This window comes from Amblyomma mixtum, chromosome 3, assembly GCF_055824585.1.
Source record: "Amblyomma mixtum isolate Tamu chromosome 3, ASM5582458v1, whole genome shotgun sequence".
Classification (NCBI taxonomy): Eukaryota; Metazoa; Arthropoda; class Arachnida; order Ixodida; family Ixodidae; genus Amblyomma; species Amblyomma mixtum.
Window position 1 is genome coordinate 405,895,247 of NC_143014.1, and position 18,019 is coordinate 405,913,265.

Consider the following 18,019-nt stretch of genomic DNA (forward strand, 5'->3'; position numbering starts at 1 on the left):
CTCAATCAGTTACTCAACCGTATGCGCCGTATCTAACACTACACAAGTCTGTGGCGCGAGTATCCTTCGGGGACCACCTAAGTACCCCCTGCTTGAGTGAACGTACCAGCTCTGGGAATTCGATAGCCTGGGGGGAGCGCCGCATAGCCTCTTCATAAAAAGAAACGGGCAACATGGCCGGATTAGCCACGGCAGCGGAGTATTCATCCTCCGCTAAGACCTGAAAAAGATACAGACTATCAAGATCATTCGACAAAACCACGCTGTCGTGAACCTTTTCCCAGACCTTTCTACTCCCAACAACCAATTTCCCTTTCGCTGCAATATCACCCTTCCTCTTTAATACCGCAGGGCCTTCTCTGAGCCCTCTCAGCTTAAATGGTTTTCTCAAAGTACTTTAACCTTTCTTACCTCCTCCTCCTCCTCTAAGTACCGTCATTCTCTTCCCTGCTACTGTTATTCACAGCAGTGTGAAATTTTCTTAGAACTTCTGGGTACCCATTCAATTTTCTATAAAACTGAATAAGGCGCATTACCTATACCATTTTGCCGGCATGAGAGCGGAAGTAAGAAGAGGTTTTGCCATAAGATAGAAATAGTTAGAGAACGGTACTAGCACGCGGCGATAACGATGACGACGCCGTGAACAAGAGACGACCGGACTGAAGTGGCACTAAAACTAACCTTTCAATAAGCTGATTATCGCCCACAAGGACTAAAAAAATCGTGCCCGGCGGCGATAGCAACCAGCGGGTCGGTGTTCGTCCAAGAACACAATGACAACATCCTCCACCGTACTAAATTGAAAGAGAGCAATAAATGCTCGAAATAAAGGGCACAGTAGAACGGCAGTAATTTCGAAGACCGTAGAAACAGGAAAGCATAAGTGTGTTTTTCTAGAGCATTCTGATCTGTTCTTGCATATGTAATCCTCATAGCCCAAGTGCCACCGAGGATAAACAAGGCGCAGTAGTAGAGGTACATGAAAAAAGAAAAATTACCCCTCTTGTAAGCAGGCCCCATCTTAAGAGTGTGCGGCGAACGAGAATAAATGGTTTGGTTTGGTCTCTCGGGGTTTTGCGTTTCAAAGCAACTCAGGCTATGAGGGACGCCGTAGATAAGAGCTACGTAAATTTCGACCACCTGGGGTTCTTAACGTGCACTGACATCGCAGAGTACACGGGCCTCTAGAATTTCGCCTCCATCGAAATTCGACCTCCGCGGCCGCGATCGAACCCGCGTCTTTCGGGTCAGCAGCCAAGCGCCATAACCACTGCGCCACCGTGGGACATCATGTGACCAGCGCTAATCACGTAACTGAATGTGATCTAGTGCGTGTGCGATGAGTACGAGGCGACGAGCGCCTTCTTTGCGATTTTATTATGAAGCTTTCACTGTAAAAAGGAAGACATAGAATAGCCTAGTGGCCCGAAGAAAGCGCCACCCGGCCGCTGCCGTTGTCTTCACGCGCAGGGAGCCCTTACGCGTCGCGGGTGCTGGCAGCTGGAACCTAAGCATTCAATGGCGCCGAAACAATATGAAAGAACGATATTCAATACCAAATCTCGGATGGTAAGCATGCCTGAAACGTATTCCCATACAGAGCTCAAAGGGTTGTCTTCGAAGTGTTCTCTTCTCCAGTGACGCAACACCGCATTGCGTTAAGCGCTACCTTGGCTTCCTTGACGTGCATAAGCTGGATAGTGTTATTGTAATGTGAATTGCACCGCGCTGCTCCTAAGCCTGGTTGTCATCTTAGCTCTTTTGCTCTGTATCGACATGCGTGGCAAGCGTATCGGAAATTGTCATGCGAAAGCGTTGCTTTCGGCCGGTGTTCTATCGATCGCACGCAGTTGTCTCCAATATTGTGTGTAACACACTACAAAATAGACGCTCTCAGTATAGTAGTAAACCCCTCACTCAAGTGCGCGATGAGCACTTCTAGGGCGCCGAGACGATCTAAGTTAGAAGAAAAAAAATACCAAACGTTTTATCTTGGTTAGGCCAAATGCCAAAAAGGTGCGCTAGCCCTAGTTGTTCTGGATAGTGTAAAACCTGAGACTTCTCAGCGGTTGGGTTTCTTAATGAGCTTTGATTGCAAAATAGATCGCGTAGGACATCGTTGCAGCAGGCCGAGCGCACAGCCCAGCCACTGCTCGTAGGCTTCTGGCGAAGGTATTCCGGCGCCCCCAGGGGGCTGGCGAACAAAAATACAAGCTTGTGGTAGAGCCAAAACAAGGCGGAAAGCTGATGATACCGACCGTTAGTTATTAACGGCGGCTTAAATACCTTACCATACTGAGAACAAAATTCGGGGCTTCGGAACTTTCTTCTTGACGAGTCACTTAAGAGAAGACATAACAAAGATCGAGTTCTTCTATTCAAACAGCTGCCTAACCGAAGGCGCTGGGTCTAGATATTACAAAAGGATTCAAGTCTATGCCGCGAGTATCTTTCGGAAAGCGCCTAAGTACCTCCAGCTACAGTGAACGTACCTGCTCATGCAAACATGCAGGCTGGTTGGCGCGCCGGCGAGCACCTTCAGGAAATGAAGGGCACACCGTATCCCGGGTAGCCACCACCGAAGGATATCTCCCCTCCACTAAGGCCTGAAAAAGAGATTATCAGCGTCATTCGACAAAAACACTTTGTCGTATATTTCATACCTGACCTCTCTTCCTTCCAACAACCCATTTCCCTTTCGCTGCAACCTCACCCTAGCCATTTCAAGTCGGGAGGCATTTTCGGGCGCTTTGAGCTTAAGTGGTGTGCCCTTGGTGTCATGCTGTTTCCTGCCATTGTCTTTTACAGAAACGTGGCATTGTGTGAGGTCTCTGAGGTATCCATTCATTTTTCATTAAAGTGAATAAGGCACGTAACCACTATCTTATTCGCCGCGGGAGGGGAAAAGAGGTAGAGATGATGTCGCAAGATTGAAAGAGAGAAAGGTATTTTCTTAAGGTGATGACGACGCCGTGGACAAGAGACAACGGGACTGAAGAGGCACTAAAACTAGCTCGTGAATTACCTGATTTTTGCCTACAAAGACAAACAGCTAGCCGGAGGCGATAGCAACCAGCCGCTCGGCGTTTTTTCAGGAACAAAATCACCACAACCTCCAAGGCACTAAATTTAAAGATAGCTATAATTCCTGGAAATAATGGACAGTCATTCCGGCAGAACGGGCAGAATAGCAGTCATTTCGAAGACCTGGAAACAGGAGCGCATAATACTGTTCTTCTAGAGCGGCGCTTTGGTCTCTCCTTGGATATCAAAGACTGATAGCCTATGTTCCACCGATGGTATACAAGGCGCACTAGTAAAGGTACAAGAAAACAGCAGCCTTAAACCCCTCTTTATCAGGGACTCAGAGGTTGCAGTGAACGTGACTAAAAGGTATACAAACGAAACGACTACAGAGAACAAGCATACATTAGCGGTCGCAAATGGCTTAAAGAATACGACGCAGTGAACGTCACTAGTAGCTCCGTCAGGATTTACTTTGCATTTTAGCTCGTCAAGTGGTCGCAGCATTTTTAAGGATCCGAAACGGCGGCGTAACAGTTTTTCTCCCAGTCCTCAGCGACAAAGAAGCGTCTATACAGATATGCGGTGAACTGGCTTGTATTCCCCGTCGTGTAATCAACGATTGCATACCATGAAGCGTCGGTGGGTTGCCATCCCTACCCACATGATCATTTGTTAGCTGTGCGCTAGGGATAGGTGGCGACGTCGAGATTGTCTTCTGTGAGGTTCGGTAGCATTCCGTAGAGTGCGGCGGAGACTACTCAGGTATGTAATAGTGTTATGTTTGCTACTGCCTGTGTTAACTCCAAGGGTTGCTTTCTTCACTTTCCAACATGGCTGCCTCAGGTCTTGCGGTGACCGCCACTACGTACTTGCATCGTAGCGACGCAAAGAGGACAGAAGACAGCGACGGGACGAGGTCGAGAGGTTCAGCTTGTATACGGCGAAACACAAGTACTATTCTTCCTCACGAGGTCGCAGACAGATTTGTGTTCGCGGCGCTTCATGGAACAGGCGCACATGCTTATTCTTCGGTTTGCGCAGCGGCGATAGAACTGGCCGGCTTCAATGCAGTGAACGCAAAGTGGGAGGTATTGTTCAGCGGTCCTCCAGATCTCTCCAGTCCTTGGCCTGGCTTGCTCAAGTATGGGTTCTTACGGCTGCGAAGAGGGTTCCTGACTGTAGCTTTGCGTGACTGCGTCGGATCCGTAACGCGGCGCCATGAACCATGAGTTATCTGTAGTCAGAATTTGAATTTCAGCTTGTTCGCGCCTTTCCCTCTACTTTTCTCACTTTTTTGCACGCCGCCTAGTGGTGCGGAGCTTCCCGATCCGCCGGAGCTATGCGGCTTATTGGCCGCGGCCATGGTAGCTGCCTAAGGTCTGAAAGAATGTAACCAATAGCCACCTATCAACTTGTATACGCAGGTGTGGGTGACGGAGTAGGATGCGAGCATGAAAGCTTCGCCGGGAAGGGCTCGCCAAATTAAGAGGGAAGGTGTTTCAGAGCCTTTCAACTGCCCCCTCCCCCACTGCCGCTGCATCTGATCGGCGGGTCTACGTGTCAGTTGCATATGTCACTTACTCATCACGTGGCCGGCTGGCCTATTTTCACTGTTCTCTCATTGTTTTACGTCATCTGTGTTCAAATTTTGGCGCCATTAGGCGATGAGAGATCAGCTATGAAAATTAAGACACGTGCGCAGAATAGATGCCACAAGTATTTCGCTCAACGATGCGGGAAGATACGCATCCGGGAGATGGCTCTAATAGCTGTTCGATATATCTAACCTACGCTCCGTACGTAGACGCCATCCACAGACCCTCTGAATTTTAAATGGGAGTAGTGGGGAAGAAAGAAGGTTTTCCAACACCTCCTACATAAGAAACAAACAGAGTAAGACCACGAAACTAGGAAAATAAGTTATGACACAAATTTAGAGCAAATAATGCGTCGGTAAACTTGATCCGGCTTTCACTGCGAAATGAGTGACTTCCCTCCACTTTTCCTCTCGACATGAAAGCTTCATTTCATTTTTCCAAAGAATAATTCAGAGGTACTCTAGATTTGCCCTGCATGGAGATATTATATCTATAAGTATCGTGTGCTGAGGTTGTCCACGCGACTTCGCACCTGCTGCTAACCACAAAAGGCCATCATGCAAATTTAGCTTGTCCAGTTATAGCCTTTATTCGTAGAGTGTCGGTCTGTGAGTGGGAGCTCAATACTCCACTTTAGCAGCGGTCAAGGAGCACTGAATTCGTCCTCCCTTACCCTTGAGACAAGCGGATTCAGTACATGCCGATGCGATGTGTCATCCCTTGACATCCACAAAAAAACTACATTTTATACTTTACTTACTGCAAATATTTTCAGCCTTTCCCACTCGAGGAGCCGGCTGTAATAACGCTGCCGTTCTTTTGGTCGCGACGAGACTCTGAAAATACGGCGTCACAGAAGGCACATAACCAGGGCAGCCAGGGGTGATTTCTGCATAGAAACCACAAAAAGTGCTCTTTGCAGCGCCAAAAAGCGAAACCTTACGCACATTTAAGCGGCGATTTTTTTGCACCAAAAATTAAGTGCTTATGTGCAAAGTGATGGAAATTCAAATTTTCTTTGGATTAACTTATGGAGTTCTGACGACATTCTGGCTGCCTTTTTTTTTCGCGGCAGTGAATATTTTTGAAGTGTGCTCTATACTCTCCCAAGTCCTAATGAATTCTGGTCGAGAGGACAGCGACATGTTGGATAAAGATTGTTGCCCAGGTCTGGGTTTTCTTGACATTCCCAAACTGTGTGAAATAGTGTGCCAGGTGCTCCACAGAAGGGGCAGAATGAATTGCGTATGTCTTGATACCATTAGCTCATAAAGTAGGAATTGGACAGTTTGCAGCCGCCGGATGATGTGTTCTTCAAATTTGCTACGGCTTTTGTGAGCTAGAAAATATTTCCTTGTAACAATCTTATCGTAATCTTTAGTTTCAGCGTAGCTTAGTAAGGGTGAGGCATCGTTAATGGTGTCAGAGAGAGGCTGTGTGCCAGATGCTTGGAGGAGGGCAGCTCGAGCAGCTGTGTTGGCCACCCCATTGGCCGTCGTTGAGAGGTGCCCTAGTGTCCAGACCATCAGGACATTCTGGGGATTGGACGTTTCGAAAATGTTCCAACATGGAATGCCCACGCAGCCCCTAATATAACTAAGTACCGCTACGTGTGAGTCGGACATAATCGTTTCCTTGCTATTCTTGGATATCGTTAGTGCGATAGCTGCTTCTTCAGCCGATGTGGTATCCTATACATACTATTTCTCACCGGAACAAGCTGCCAATTGGAGCTGCGAGTGCTCATCGTGATGTATTTTTATGGCTATCAATGATTGGTGATTTAACTGTTCTTTCAAATATTAGTTGAACAAATGTACTGCTGCTTCTTCGGTTGTATATTATTTGTTTAATTTATCTCTATACATTGCTTCTTTGTCAACCCTCACTCCCCCTTTGTTCTTTCTCTCATGTGATTTTATTCAACTGCTGGTCACTTTAACGTTGTACCCACTCCCCTGCTATAAAGCTTCGGAGCTGCAGGGTGTACTGAAAATAAATAATAGAATAAACTGCATGCTTGCCGTGCAAAAGCTCAAAGGATAAACTTCTGAGTAAGAGACTAAAAGGTGCACGAACCCCAGCATAGCAGCACATGAAATGCGCTCACTGAGTGCCCTTTCAATCGTCCGCAGAAAACATGGCAGAGATAGGCAAGTTGTCTACTAGCGCTGCTTCATGGAACCCCCGAGAGAGAGCCCATGTAGCTGTCGCTCCTTTTAAAAAGCAGAAGAGCCTTAGTCATGCCGCCAAACTTCAGTTTGGTTTCCTGATCATCCCAGCAGTGCAGCCTGCATAGAGATCCAGCAGCCTATAAGCTGGAATTTTTAATAAGTTGCCGTAATTGTCAAGCAGTCATGTCTGAATACATTGCTGAGTAAAGACTAAGATGAAAAAGAATGCCAATTTCATTGAAGTGGAAAGTTTCCATACGTTCACTATTCACTGGCTTGTAACCGTACACAGGAAATGTACCAGGTGTTTCAGGGAACACATTAAAAATTAAAAAAGGCTTTTTGGAGAAAAAAAATGGCATTTGAGGCACAGTATTACTAGTGTTGGCAAACCAAGAAAACTGGTCAACTGTCTTCAGTAGTAAGCTGGTTAACGCATTTTTAACTTTTTACTTGTAGAGTTAGGCACCTAGCTGCAAATAGAGATTTGTACCCGGTCGCTAGTAATAGCCATATCAGTTCTTAGCATTTCGAAAGCTACCCTTGGCGCTCTGGCTTGACAAAGTTTGGCTTTTTCCACTAGCCACGTGGACTGGAGGGGTTACTTGACATGCACAAAAAAACTAGTTATTTTATACTTTACTTACTGCAATTTCAGCCTTTCGCGCTCGAGCTGCTGTCTGTAATAACGCTGCCTTTCTTGCGGTCCCGACGAGACTGAAAATACGGCATCACAGAAGGGACATAATCAGGGCAGCCAGGGGTAATTTCTGCATAGAAACCACTAAAAGTGCTTATTGCAGCGCCAAAAAGCGAAACCATAAGCACATTTAAAAGGTGTCATTCTGACTTTAAGCGGCAATTTTTTGCGCCCCAAATGAAGTGCTTATCTGCAAAGTGTTGGAACTTCAAAATTTATTTGGATTAACTTATGGAGTTCCGACGTCATTTTGGCTGCCTTTTTTTTTTGTGGCAGTGAATATTTCTGATGTGTGCTCTAAACTGTCCCAAGTCCACTCTCCCCGAGTTTCCTAACTTTTGTCTTTTTAAAATTTAGCGAGGGGCTAGATTCTTCTCCCCCAAGTAGTGAAGCTACAACAAGGTTTAGACACCTGAAATGAATTGTACCTCACTGTTATCCCCACTCTGGCTCAGATGCTTTCCACACCAAGTGATCCTGGTCACTTTGCATGCTTCCGAAAATCCACCCCCTCACCCCCCCCCCCCCCATTCTTATCCAACCCTTATTCCTTTCCCTACTCGTACTGCAACTGGCGCCTGGAGCAACCTTGCACTTCCCTCTGCTAAATAACAAGCACAGGATGTCTGCCGGATCTTAGCTACTAACATCTGCCAACGACGTGCCCAGAACCACTCCATGTTTTAAGAATGCTCGAATCAATTACCGTGTATTGTACCCGGGAGCACCCTTACATTCATGAGAGGGCATTTCTCATAATATTTTAATTAATTTTTCTGGCCGGCGTCACAGTCAGTTACCCCACGATTTGTGCGTATGCTTAGATACTTGTATATCTCACGTCTAAATACCTTCCAATCCCGATGTATAATCATTGGGGCCACCACTAAAAACTGTATGAAATGATGTCTGCAAGCATGGTTAGAGTCCTAAAACCTCCACCTTCATTGAACGCATCTTCGCCAATGTCACCTCTTTTCACCCTTATGCTTCCTCCCACCCTTAGAGAGTGTGGAGATAGTGGTCTCAGACTCAATGGAGATGTCCTCGACTGACCGTCACAAGCGCAGCCAGACTCCTTTGCTGTCCAAGCTCCCATTCCATGGGTTTCGTAGCTTAAGCCCTAAGCTGGCACTAGCAGGCTATGGCTTCAAAGCTGAAAGCATTTTCATCTTCCTGTATTAAAATCATTTGCTTCTCTCTCTTCCATTCTCATATCGCATACCATTGCAAACCATGGCCTTGCACATTTAAAACCTATTTGGACACAACTGTTTCACTCGAAAAATTAGCGGTGTGAATAATGCCCTCTTCAGGTCTATTGCATTCGAGCAGTGATTTAGTTTTCAGGATGAAAATACTTCTCTTCACAAAATCCGCTTAACTGATTGTCTCCATTTCAAACGATAAGGCAATATGTAATAATCACTCATTATGGCATTATGGTTAGCCGTCGTTAATTCACCAGTTAACGAAAACACGTATGGCCAATCACTGTTTCAGTATCATGGTTCAAAATAAGGAAAACTTTGCCAATAGAAGCCTGCTTTCAACGTGGTGTCCTCCATAAAGAGGTTCCATCTTTCAAAGGTCAGTTAAATAACTTGAGATGCCTACATGGAGCCAATGCTTTGTAATAAAATTATATCATTCCTGCATTGACGTGTGTTTTCTGTCATTCCAACTGATTACACTATTGTTCAATCCTGTTTTGTAAGCTGCTGCACTTATGCATGCATACTGTATGTGCCAATGCATGCTTTCGCTATTGACCCAACAGTTGTTTGCTGGTGTTTCCTGTGCAGTTTCATGATGAAATAAATTGAATGGGCATTTCTGGCGCTTCTCTGGAAATGAGCTTGCGACCTCACCTGGCGTACTTCCTGTGTTGTCGACAGGAAGATGACCAACAAGACACCCACGCGACGACAGCACTCTAGATGGAAACATTGAGAAAGAAATATATATATGGAATACGAAAAGATGGAAGTTCGCAAGCGAGATGCATTGCCAATCAAATTGGTTTTTGAGGAAACAAAATGGCGCAGTATCTGTCTCACATATATATCTCAGTGGACACCTGAACCGCGTCGAAAAATGAAGGGAGGAAGGTGAGAGTGAAAGAAGAGAGAAAGAGGTGCCGGTCTGTGGAACGCAAAAGGCGCCCGTCAGCTTGCGCAAGCTTAGAAGTTAGATATGCCGAGCTTCGCACTGGGCTACGGAAGCGCTTCATGAAGCTCGATAAAGGAGAGTGTTACAAATTTTGGAAAACCTTCATCTTGACTACAGTTGCCTTCCAAAAGGGCTACGCAAGTTTTGAACATCTGTGTTGGCGACATGACGTACACAAGCTAGAACACAATTCATACTGGTGTGGCACCACAGGGACAGGGACAGAGACAGAGTGACAACAACACAAGTGCTCACTAACAACTGACAAAGTTTATCCCTGTCCCTGTGGTGCCAAAGTTTATCCCTGTCCCTGTGGTGCCACACCAGTATGAATTCGTACCAACTCGCCCAGTTTTCAACTCTTTAGAACACAAGCCCGTCAGCAACAAGAATTATGAGGTTGGATACTAAAATCAAGGTAAACAGGAGGGAGCGGAGTCTTTTGTGGCAACTGCAATATCCATCTATCCTTCACAAAGGAAAAAAAAGCTTCTTTACAAGTCTCCACACTGGAAAATATGAAATTTTTTCGTTAATTTATTTGTGGTCGGTTGTGGCAACCAAAACGGTCCCTTTCGCATTTTACACCCATTAAGCCCTGATGTCCAATTTTGACACCATACCTGTAAATCAATTATTACTTGCACCACGAGCTTCAACTTTTTACTGCGCAGTTATAGTGCGCTAGACATTCTAAAAACATGAAGCAAAAAAATCTACGACGAAAATAAAAAATCCAGAGCCGAAAGGGCTAGACAAGGTCCACATTGCCCTCATGCGTCGCCATCGTACACCCGTAATGAGGTTGGCACCGCGCAGGGCTCGGTGCTCTCCCCTTTTCTATTCAACGCAGCACTCGTACCACTTTCAACAACCGTTCACGTGATCCGCCACCTTCGACACACACTCTATGCAGGCGATATCACGCTGTGGACCATTCATGGTAGTGATTCAGCCACAGAAAAAACCTTACAAACCACAGCTAACATCCCACAGCACAAGATAAACATCGGACTTTCCTGCTCCCCAGAAAAGTCTGAACACCTCCTTATACGCTCCACATCCCGCTCTTCACCCACCGCTCGCATTACCATCGCCTTGAACCAATGACCCATTTCCTATGGGATGGACTTCCCCAATCCTCTACTGCAAGCCAAGGCCTCAACAACTTAAAATGCGTATCCAGACTGCAGAGCCCTTCTTTCTCCCCATCACACCACCCATACCTTCGCTACTCTTAGTCAACTTTTCCTCGAAACACTCACCCAACATACCACCAGCCGCGCCACGCGGCCCGTGCACGGGAACGTCTGAAATACCACTGGTCGGAACCTTACGCTGTATGGGTGGACGCGGCCTGCACGGTTACTGCGGCAGCAACAGTGCTTGTAGATCACACCCTACAACCTACTGCTACGCTCTCCACTCACCTTCCTCCAGCTAGAAACCGCTGAGAAAGCAGCGATAGCGCTCGCGCTTACTCGCCCGGAAGCCGCCAATATAATTAAAGGCTCCGTTAACCTCCCTCCTAAATTTCCCGAAACGGTGAGTCGACGAGAATTGTTGCATTCTCAATTTGCTTCCCGCATGCCTGCCCTTCCATGTGGAGCTCATATGAGACTTTGCGTACTCCGGTAATCCCGAAAACTAGGCCGCCAATGACCACGCCCAAGGACATGGCTTGTGCAGGGAGAGTAATGGGAAGGCAAGATAACCGCCGGTCTTCCTGGTGGCGGCGGACTGGGCGCCGGCTCTTCCCGGGAGCGCATGCACCCTTCAGCGAGCTGACGCAAGCTTATAAGGCCGAGCGCGCCAGCTCTACCCTTCACCCCTCCTTGGATAACTACCACCATCTCCTCCGGAAACGCCTTCAGACCCGGACACTCCCATCCCCCTATATCCTCTCCCTGATCCACCCGCGAGCCTACATCCCCACTACTCTCTCTGCACCACCCACTCGCCACCGTCACCTATATCCTCTCAAAATGCTAGGTGCATCCTCCCCCGCAGGGCATGGAGCGCATGACCAGCCGGTGGAAATGAGAGACCCTCTTGCGCTTCGCGGATTCGGAAACGCACAAGATCGCGACACACAGGACCGCCGACGTGAAGGACCATTGTGGACTCATGGCATCTGAGCGCCGTGTGGTCGTATGGACGCTGAAGGGCGTACGTGCCCTCAACACCCTTCGGTCTAATAAAGTTTCTCTCCTCTACATGCACTTCGGTCAATTGGCGACGGATTTCAGCAGGTTGAAGGCCTCTTGAGTTCAGATATCGAAGAACAGCGTGAACGTCGCACCTCGCGGTAGATATAAGACAGCGTTCCGTTACACAAGCGGCTGCCGAGCCGAGAATGGCCGGCCAGGTGGCACGCGATAGCTGGTTTTAGAGAGAAGGGAACCGCGAACAAAGCAGTGTGGCCAACAGCGGCGCTGATAGTTTTCCTGCAGCCCCAACACTTTGGAGACCTTACTTTTGGAATTGCCCTGGTACTTGTCTACCTCAAGAGGTCGCTAGCCGCACTGAGCTCACGGTGCATCGTGAAGAAGGCCTGGAAGCTCATTCTTCTGTGTGCTCAGTGCTGGGGCATATAGGCAGCTTCACAGCAGTGACCGCGAAAGGCGGTGGTGGTCCGGGTTCCTCCGGAACTCTGCTTCGATTGGCAGGGCTTTTTAGAGTATCAGTGAGTTGGCGCGCAACTGGAGTCATGGAGGTGGTAGATAGAGCGCCAGGCGCGGATTGGCGCATGGCCCTTAGCCAAGACCTGCTATCCTGTGGTTGAAGTTCTTTGATAGATGCCCGAAGCATGGCGGAATGAGCTTATTTACACGCATATTGTACACATCCCTTCAACTGGCTGCCAAAATGCACAATTTATTTTTTCTTCTGGCCGCAAATGCACCGTTATGAATTAGTGGACAGTCTGCTGAAGACTAAAGTAAGTCCTAGAACGCAGCCCTTTTTGGACAAAAAAATAGCCACGAAATATATATTGTGCGCTATGTTTTATGTTCGAATTAATGTAGTTCCACCTAGTCGACGAAGAGGTGGCTAAATGTTGAGTGAAAAAATCGAGACCCTACAGGAACCACGCCTGACCGCAAAGCGTTTCTGTTGTTGATCAGTCGCTTTAAGGATTGTAGCAACTTCATGACGCTCGGCTTAGAGCCTATTTTGTTTCAGTTGTGCTAAAAAGAAAGAAACATTGGAGTCTATGATAAAAAGTCTTTCATCAAGCTCTGGGCAAGGAAATCGTCCTAAACAGTGTCTTTTGCTTTAGTTATGAGGTGAAAGGAGTCTACCCTCGGCGACCTTTTTAATTGTTGAAATTTCTAAGCCGAAAGCCTTTAATGCCTCATACTGTCGTGACCAAGACGTGTTAGCAAATGTTCGAGTTTCAGATGCATGCCTTATATGGGCATATGCCAATCAATAGCCAACCGATACTTAATAGGGCGCAATCGAAAGATATCGGAACATGATATAAACGAATTTCATGATTATATCATTGCACTTAATGACTAAATGACAAATTGGTAATTAGTAGTAAAGAAGTGGCATGTGGGACTGTGCATTGCGCCTGTACCTTAACTAACGCTAATTAATCAGTGTATCAGTTAAGGTCACGTTAACTATTACTAACGATACATTAACTAGTATAGGAAAATGCGCGAGTATTGCTTAACTATCAAACATCAATAATAGACGTTTCTAGGCGTTTCATACACATTGTGTCGAACATTCTAGAGTTCCGTCACTTGACAGGTGAGTGACAGGACATGATGGATGGCATTAGAAGAATAGTAAAGACCAATTAGCCTAATTAACCTTTCTAGTCAGACCAGATAAATAAATAAAACCGAGCAGGAAATCGGTCGAGTTGGGGAATAGAACCAGGATGAGCGGAGTGCGAGACGAGCGCGCTAACTACTCCGCCATGCCAGCTGGATAGTTTGGAATGAACAAAGGCGCGTCTAGCTAATACGACGGCTTCGTTCACTCTCATCTTCCTCCCTTCCCTTACGGCGAGGTTCAGGTGTCCACCGAGATATGTGAGAGAGATTTCCTTTACTCAAAAACCAATTTACCATCGAGCAAAGCGTAGAGCCGAATGGGCGATGGCGTTCTGTGAACTCCCTGGCAGCGTTGCAAGACGCTGTCACGTTCCACTCAGAGGCGAAGCTTAACATCTTAACCATACATCACTGATGCAAGCAGCAACACTGCCTTAAGGCTTTCGCCTCACCGCACTTTAGGTCAACAAAGTGCCGTCCTGAATTTTTCTAATCATATGCAGTGACTTAAATTCTTCTTAAACTTCTCAATGAAAAAAGTACATAGAGAAAGTTCACCTGTCCTAACGACACACTCCTTCATAGCTAGCCCCGTTCTTCTTCATATGAAATGTGCTCTGTGTTCATCTGTGAAATGATACATCTTTAAACATCAGGCAGGTAGCCTAGGAGTAAACGCTGCAGAGCATATTTGTCTTTGAATGATTAGAAAACCGCAAATAAAAGTGGCTTTCCCAGCTGAGGGGTATTTTAGTTCAGTTTTACATCGACGGTGACGCCACTCCAACGTCTGAATTCCTGTAGTGCAATCATTCATCTGAAAAAAAAATCACCCTGGTTTTCTCAGCCCAGCAAGATGATTTGGGTTTATTACCGAGCAGAGCGCACTTTCGCCTCCTTGACAAAATTACTTAAAGAGACAAAAAGGGCCTCACTGTCAGAATAATAAAATTACATCACTGAACGTTTTCCCGCAAACGCTCCACCCAATCAGAAGGCACGGCGTATTCTTGCACAGTTTTCCTGGGCATCCCAGCTAGAGTCAGCTGATGGCCGCCACACCCAAAAACTACGTAATTTAATGAGAATTTTTTTAGCTTAAAATTTTGTGCCAACTCGAGAATACGGCAATATTCAGGGCGAACATGGCAATTAATATTTCTGACGCTGCTTTGCCACAAGTGTTAATCGCGATATCGCAGTTTCCTTCCGGGGGAACTTTATATGCAAAAAGTAATTGTTGCTGTTCGCACAGTGGGTTTTATTTCCTTCACATTTCCTCACAACTTGCTCCTTTGTCTAACGTCTCCGAGAATTTTAACCCTCGAACGTTAACTAGGTGCCCGTTCCTTCTATAGTAGCAGCAACGTACTTACAAGCGTCAGTAATGTGTATGCCATAATAGCCGTAGTATCCTATTTCATGCATTAGCATTCCTTGGCGTACTGCCATTTCTTGACTTGCGTTCAAGAAATGCACTTGACAACCAGTTTTTTTTTTTCGTAAGCCGCGCCTCCTATTTGTCAGGATTTACAATCACACGAATAGACTGCGTACAGACCAGACTACGACAATAGCACCTGGACCGGTTAGCTCGAACGCTAAAACGCTCAAACCGTTACGAAGTGAATATAAGCCTTGCATAATAAGCGAGCTTGGGAACCTCTAAGAGTGCTTAATCACGCCCCTCTCATTCTCCTACAAGTACAGGAAGTCGTCTGGGCAACGCTGCGCTGTCTACGGAGGCAGTGACAGACACAAAAGAAGCAGCTGGGTTGTGGAGCGCTGTGACCGATGTACACGACGTGTTTGGATATTGCCGCACTTAGTTTAGCCATCACTCTACCGGCGCTCCCGTGCGGTCTGTCTTCGACCTTTGTCGCGCGCCGGACTTCGTCCTCTTCTGCTCGGTGCTAGTGGCTGCCGGCTGCGCTCTGCCCAGTGTGCTCGCCAGGTACTGTTCTGCCAGAGATAGAACGTCCTACCGGCGTCCGTGACATTTTTGGTGGAGGTGCTGGGTACGATCTATGTACGAAGACGTCCCAGGAACCTCCAGCGCTCAGCCACACCCCCTGGACACGACACCTGTCCACAAGTCAAGCCGCCGCTTGAAAGGCTTAGCCCCCGAGTACAATCCCCTCACCGCGCCATCACGCAAGATGACCTCTACGGTGGCCAGCCAGACCTTCCAGCAAACTGTGAGTTCGCCACCGCTGCTTCTTCATTCGCCTCGTAAGCCCGCGTCGTTTCATGGTGACAAGTTTGAAGATGTGGAGGACTGGTTGGACGGGTATGACAGGGTCTCTGAATTTAATCTGTGGGACGAGGACCGCAAGCTTCGGAACGTCTACTTTGCCCTCCAGGACGCCGCTAAGACGTGGTTCGAAAACCACGAGTCCGCCATCCACACCTGGCAAGACTTCCGGCGCCAGTTGCTGGATACGTTCAGCAGCAACGAACGGAGGGAGCGTGCTGCATTGGCCCTGCAATCGCGAGCGCAGCAGCCAAACGAGAGCGTGGCGATGTTCGTGGAGGATATGACCCGGCTTTTCAACCGCGCTGATCCTTCGATGTCGGAAGCCAAGAAGGTGCGCCATTTGATGCGGGGCGTGAAGGAGCAATTGTTCGCTGGGCTCGTGCGCGATCCTCCGGCTACAGTCGCCGATTTTGCAAAGGAAGCGGCAGGCATGTAGCGCGCCCTGCAGCAGCGGTTTGCGCACTACGGCCGTCCGTCAAACATCACTGCTGTGGAGTGCCACATGCCGAGGCCCGGGGATGAGAACACCACCCTCCGAGAGCTCATCAGGAGCATCGTTCGCGAAGAGCTGCAGAAGCTTCGCTCTGTGGAGCAGCCTCCTAGTGTCACCGCCATCTCGGAGGCTGTCCGTGACGAGATACGCCGCACGGTGCAGCCCACTCCACCTCCGCAACCGCCAGCGCCCTATGTGATGACATACAGCGAGGCATTGCGAAGCCCTGCGCCACCACCGCCGGCGTTCTACTCTCCAGCCCCTACCGCGCCGTCCGACCGATTCCCGTATACGACAGCGCTGCCAGCCGACCGCCCACCCGTCACGAAGGCAAACATGTGGCGAACGCCGAACAACAGGCCCCTGTGCTTCCACTGCGACGAAGCAGGCCACATCCGTCGTCACTGCCCGTACCGCCGGATTGGCCTGCGTGGCTTTTCGCCCGACGCACCCCTGCCACGCTATGGTGAACGACCCCGCAAGATCGATCAGTACCTAGCGGCCAACGTCCCACCTGCACCCACTGCCCAACGTCAGTCCAGGTCACCGTCGCCTCGACGTTTTTCTTCACCAGCCCGCCAGTCCTACGTCCGGCAGTCCTCCAGCCCGCGCCGGGAAAACTGAGGACGGCGACCCCCGGAGGTAGGGCCGCCGTCACCGGACATGACGAACATCCTCCGCTCACCGACGTTAGCATGCGACCCGACCTCCGACCCCACGCCGCGACGACCTTTCGACGCCCAGAGACGCCTTCGCTTGACGCCTCAATTGGACAATCTGAACGACCCTTAAGTCCGACGACTTTTCAACGAACGGAGACGCCTCCGCTTGACGCCCCAACCCGACCGCGAGAACGATCCCCTAGTCCGACCTCCCTCACACAGCGTTTTTCTGAAGGTGACCAAGCTTCGGCTGAAATCCCGGTCATCGTTGATGGCCGCCGCGTGACTGCTCTCGTAGATACCGGCGCCGATTTCTCCGTCATGAGTCGTGGTCTGACGCTTGTCCTGAGGAAAGTACTGACACCTTGGCCTGGAACGCACATCCGGACAGCTGGAGGCCATCTGGTGACACCGCTTGGCGTCTGCACCGCTAGAATGGAGATTCGTGGTGTTACCTTCACTGCCTGCTTCGCTGTGTTGGCTCATTGCTCGAAGAACCTCATCCTCGGGTTAGATTTTCTTCAGGAACACGGTGCGATAATCAACCTCCGCGAACTTGTCGTGACGTTCTCACCTCATTGTGCCCTAGCCGACAGCAGCGAGCCCGACAGGCCTGTTTTTCGCGTGTGTGATGACAATGTCACGCTACCACCACGCTCCAGTTTGTTTATTACGGTGGAGTGCTCCAACCCACGCACTCCTCACGGGGTTGCGTAAGGCAACCTGTCGTTACTGCTGAATCAACAAGTCTGCGTTGCGCGGGGTGTTACTTCCCTCCGCGGACTGCGAACGCAGCTTTTTGTTACGAACTTTAGCGCCGAATACCGCCACTTGCCACAAGCAACCGCCATAGCCTATTTCGATGAAATTAGTGACTCAGTCTCCCACTGCGCCTTGTCCCTCAACGATACCCATGCATCGACCTCTGACGCCCCCGTTATGACTGACGTGAACCCCGACCTAACCGCCGATCAGAAACACCGCCTCCACATGATCCTCGACTCTTTTCGTGACTGCTTTGCGACCACTTCTAAAGTTCGGCAAACATCGGTCGCTAAACACCGCATTGTAGTGGATGAAGGCGAGATGCCTATACAACACCACCCCTATCGAGTGTCTGCGAAAGAACGGGAGGT

The 18,019-nt window shown here is 48.5% G+C and overlaps 1 protein-coding gene across 1 annotated transcript in view; it reads right to left on the bottom strand.

Moving 5' to 3' along the window:
* LOC149357487 (uncharacterized) overlaps positions 1–18,019 on the bottom strand; it is a 115,020-nt gene that overhangs the window by 57,142 nt on the left and 39,859 nt on the right. The window contains exons 13-16 of the mRNA XM_089584747.1: positions 9,374–9,438; positions 7,450–7,519; positions 2,496–2,609; positions 107–220 (exon numbers count right to left, since the gene is read on the bottom strand). Of these exons, the coding sequence (XP_089440873.1) occupies positions 107–220; positions 2,496–2,609; positions 7,450–7,519; positions 9,374–9,438 (363 nt within the window). The remainder of the gene's footprint in view (positions 1–106; positions 221–2,495; positions 2,610–7,449; positions 7,520–9,373; positions 9,439–18,019) is intronic.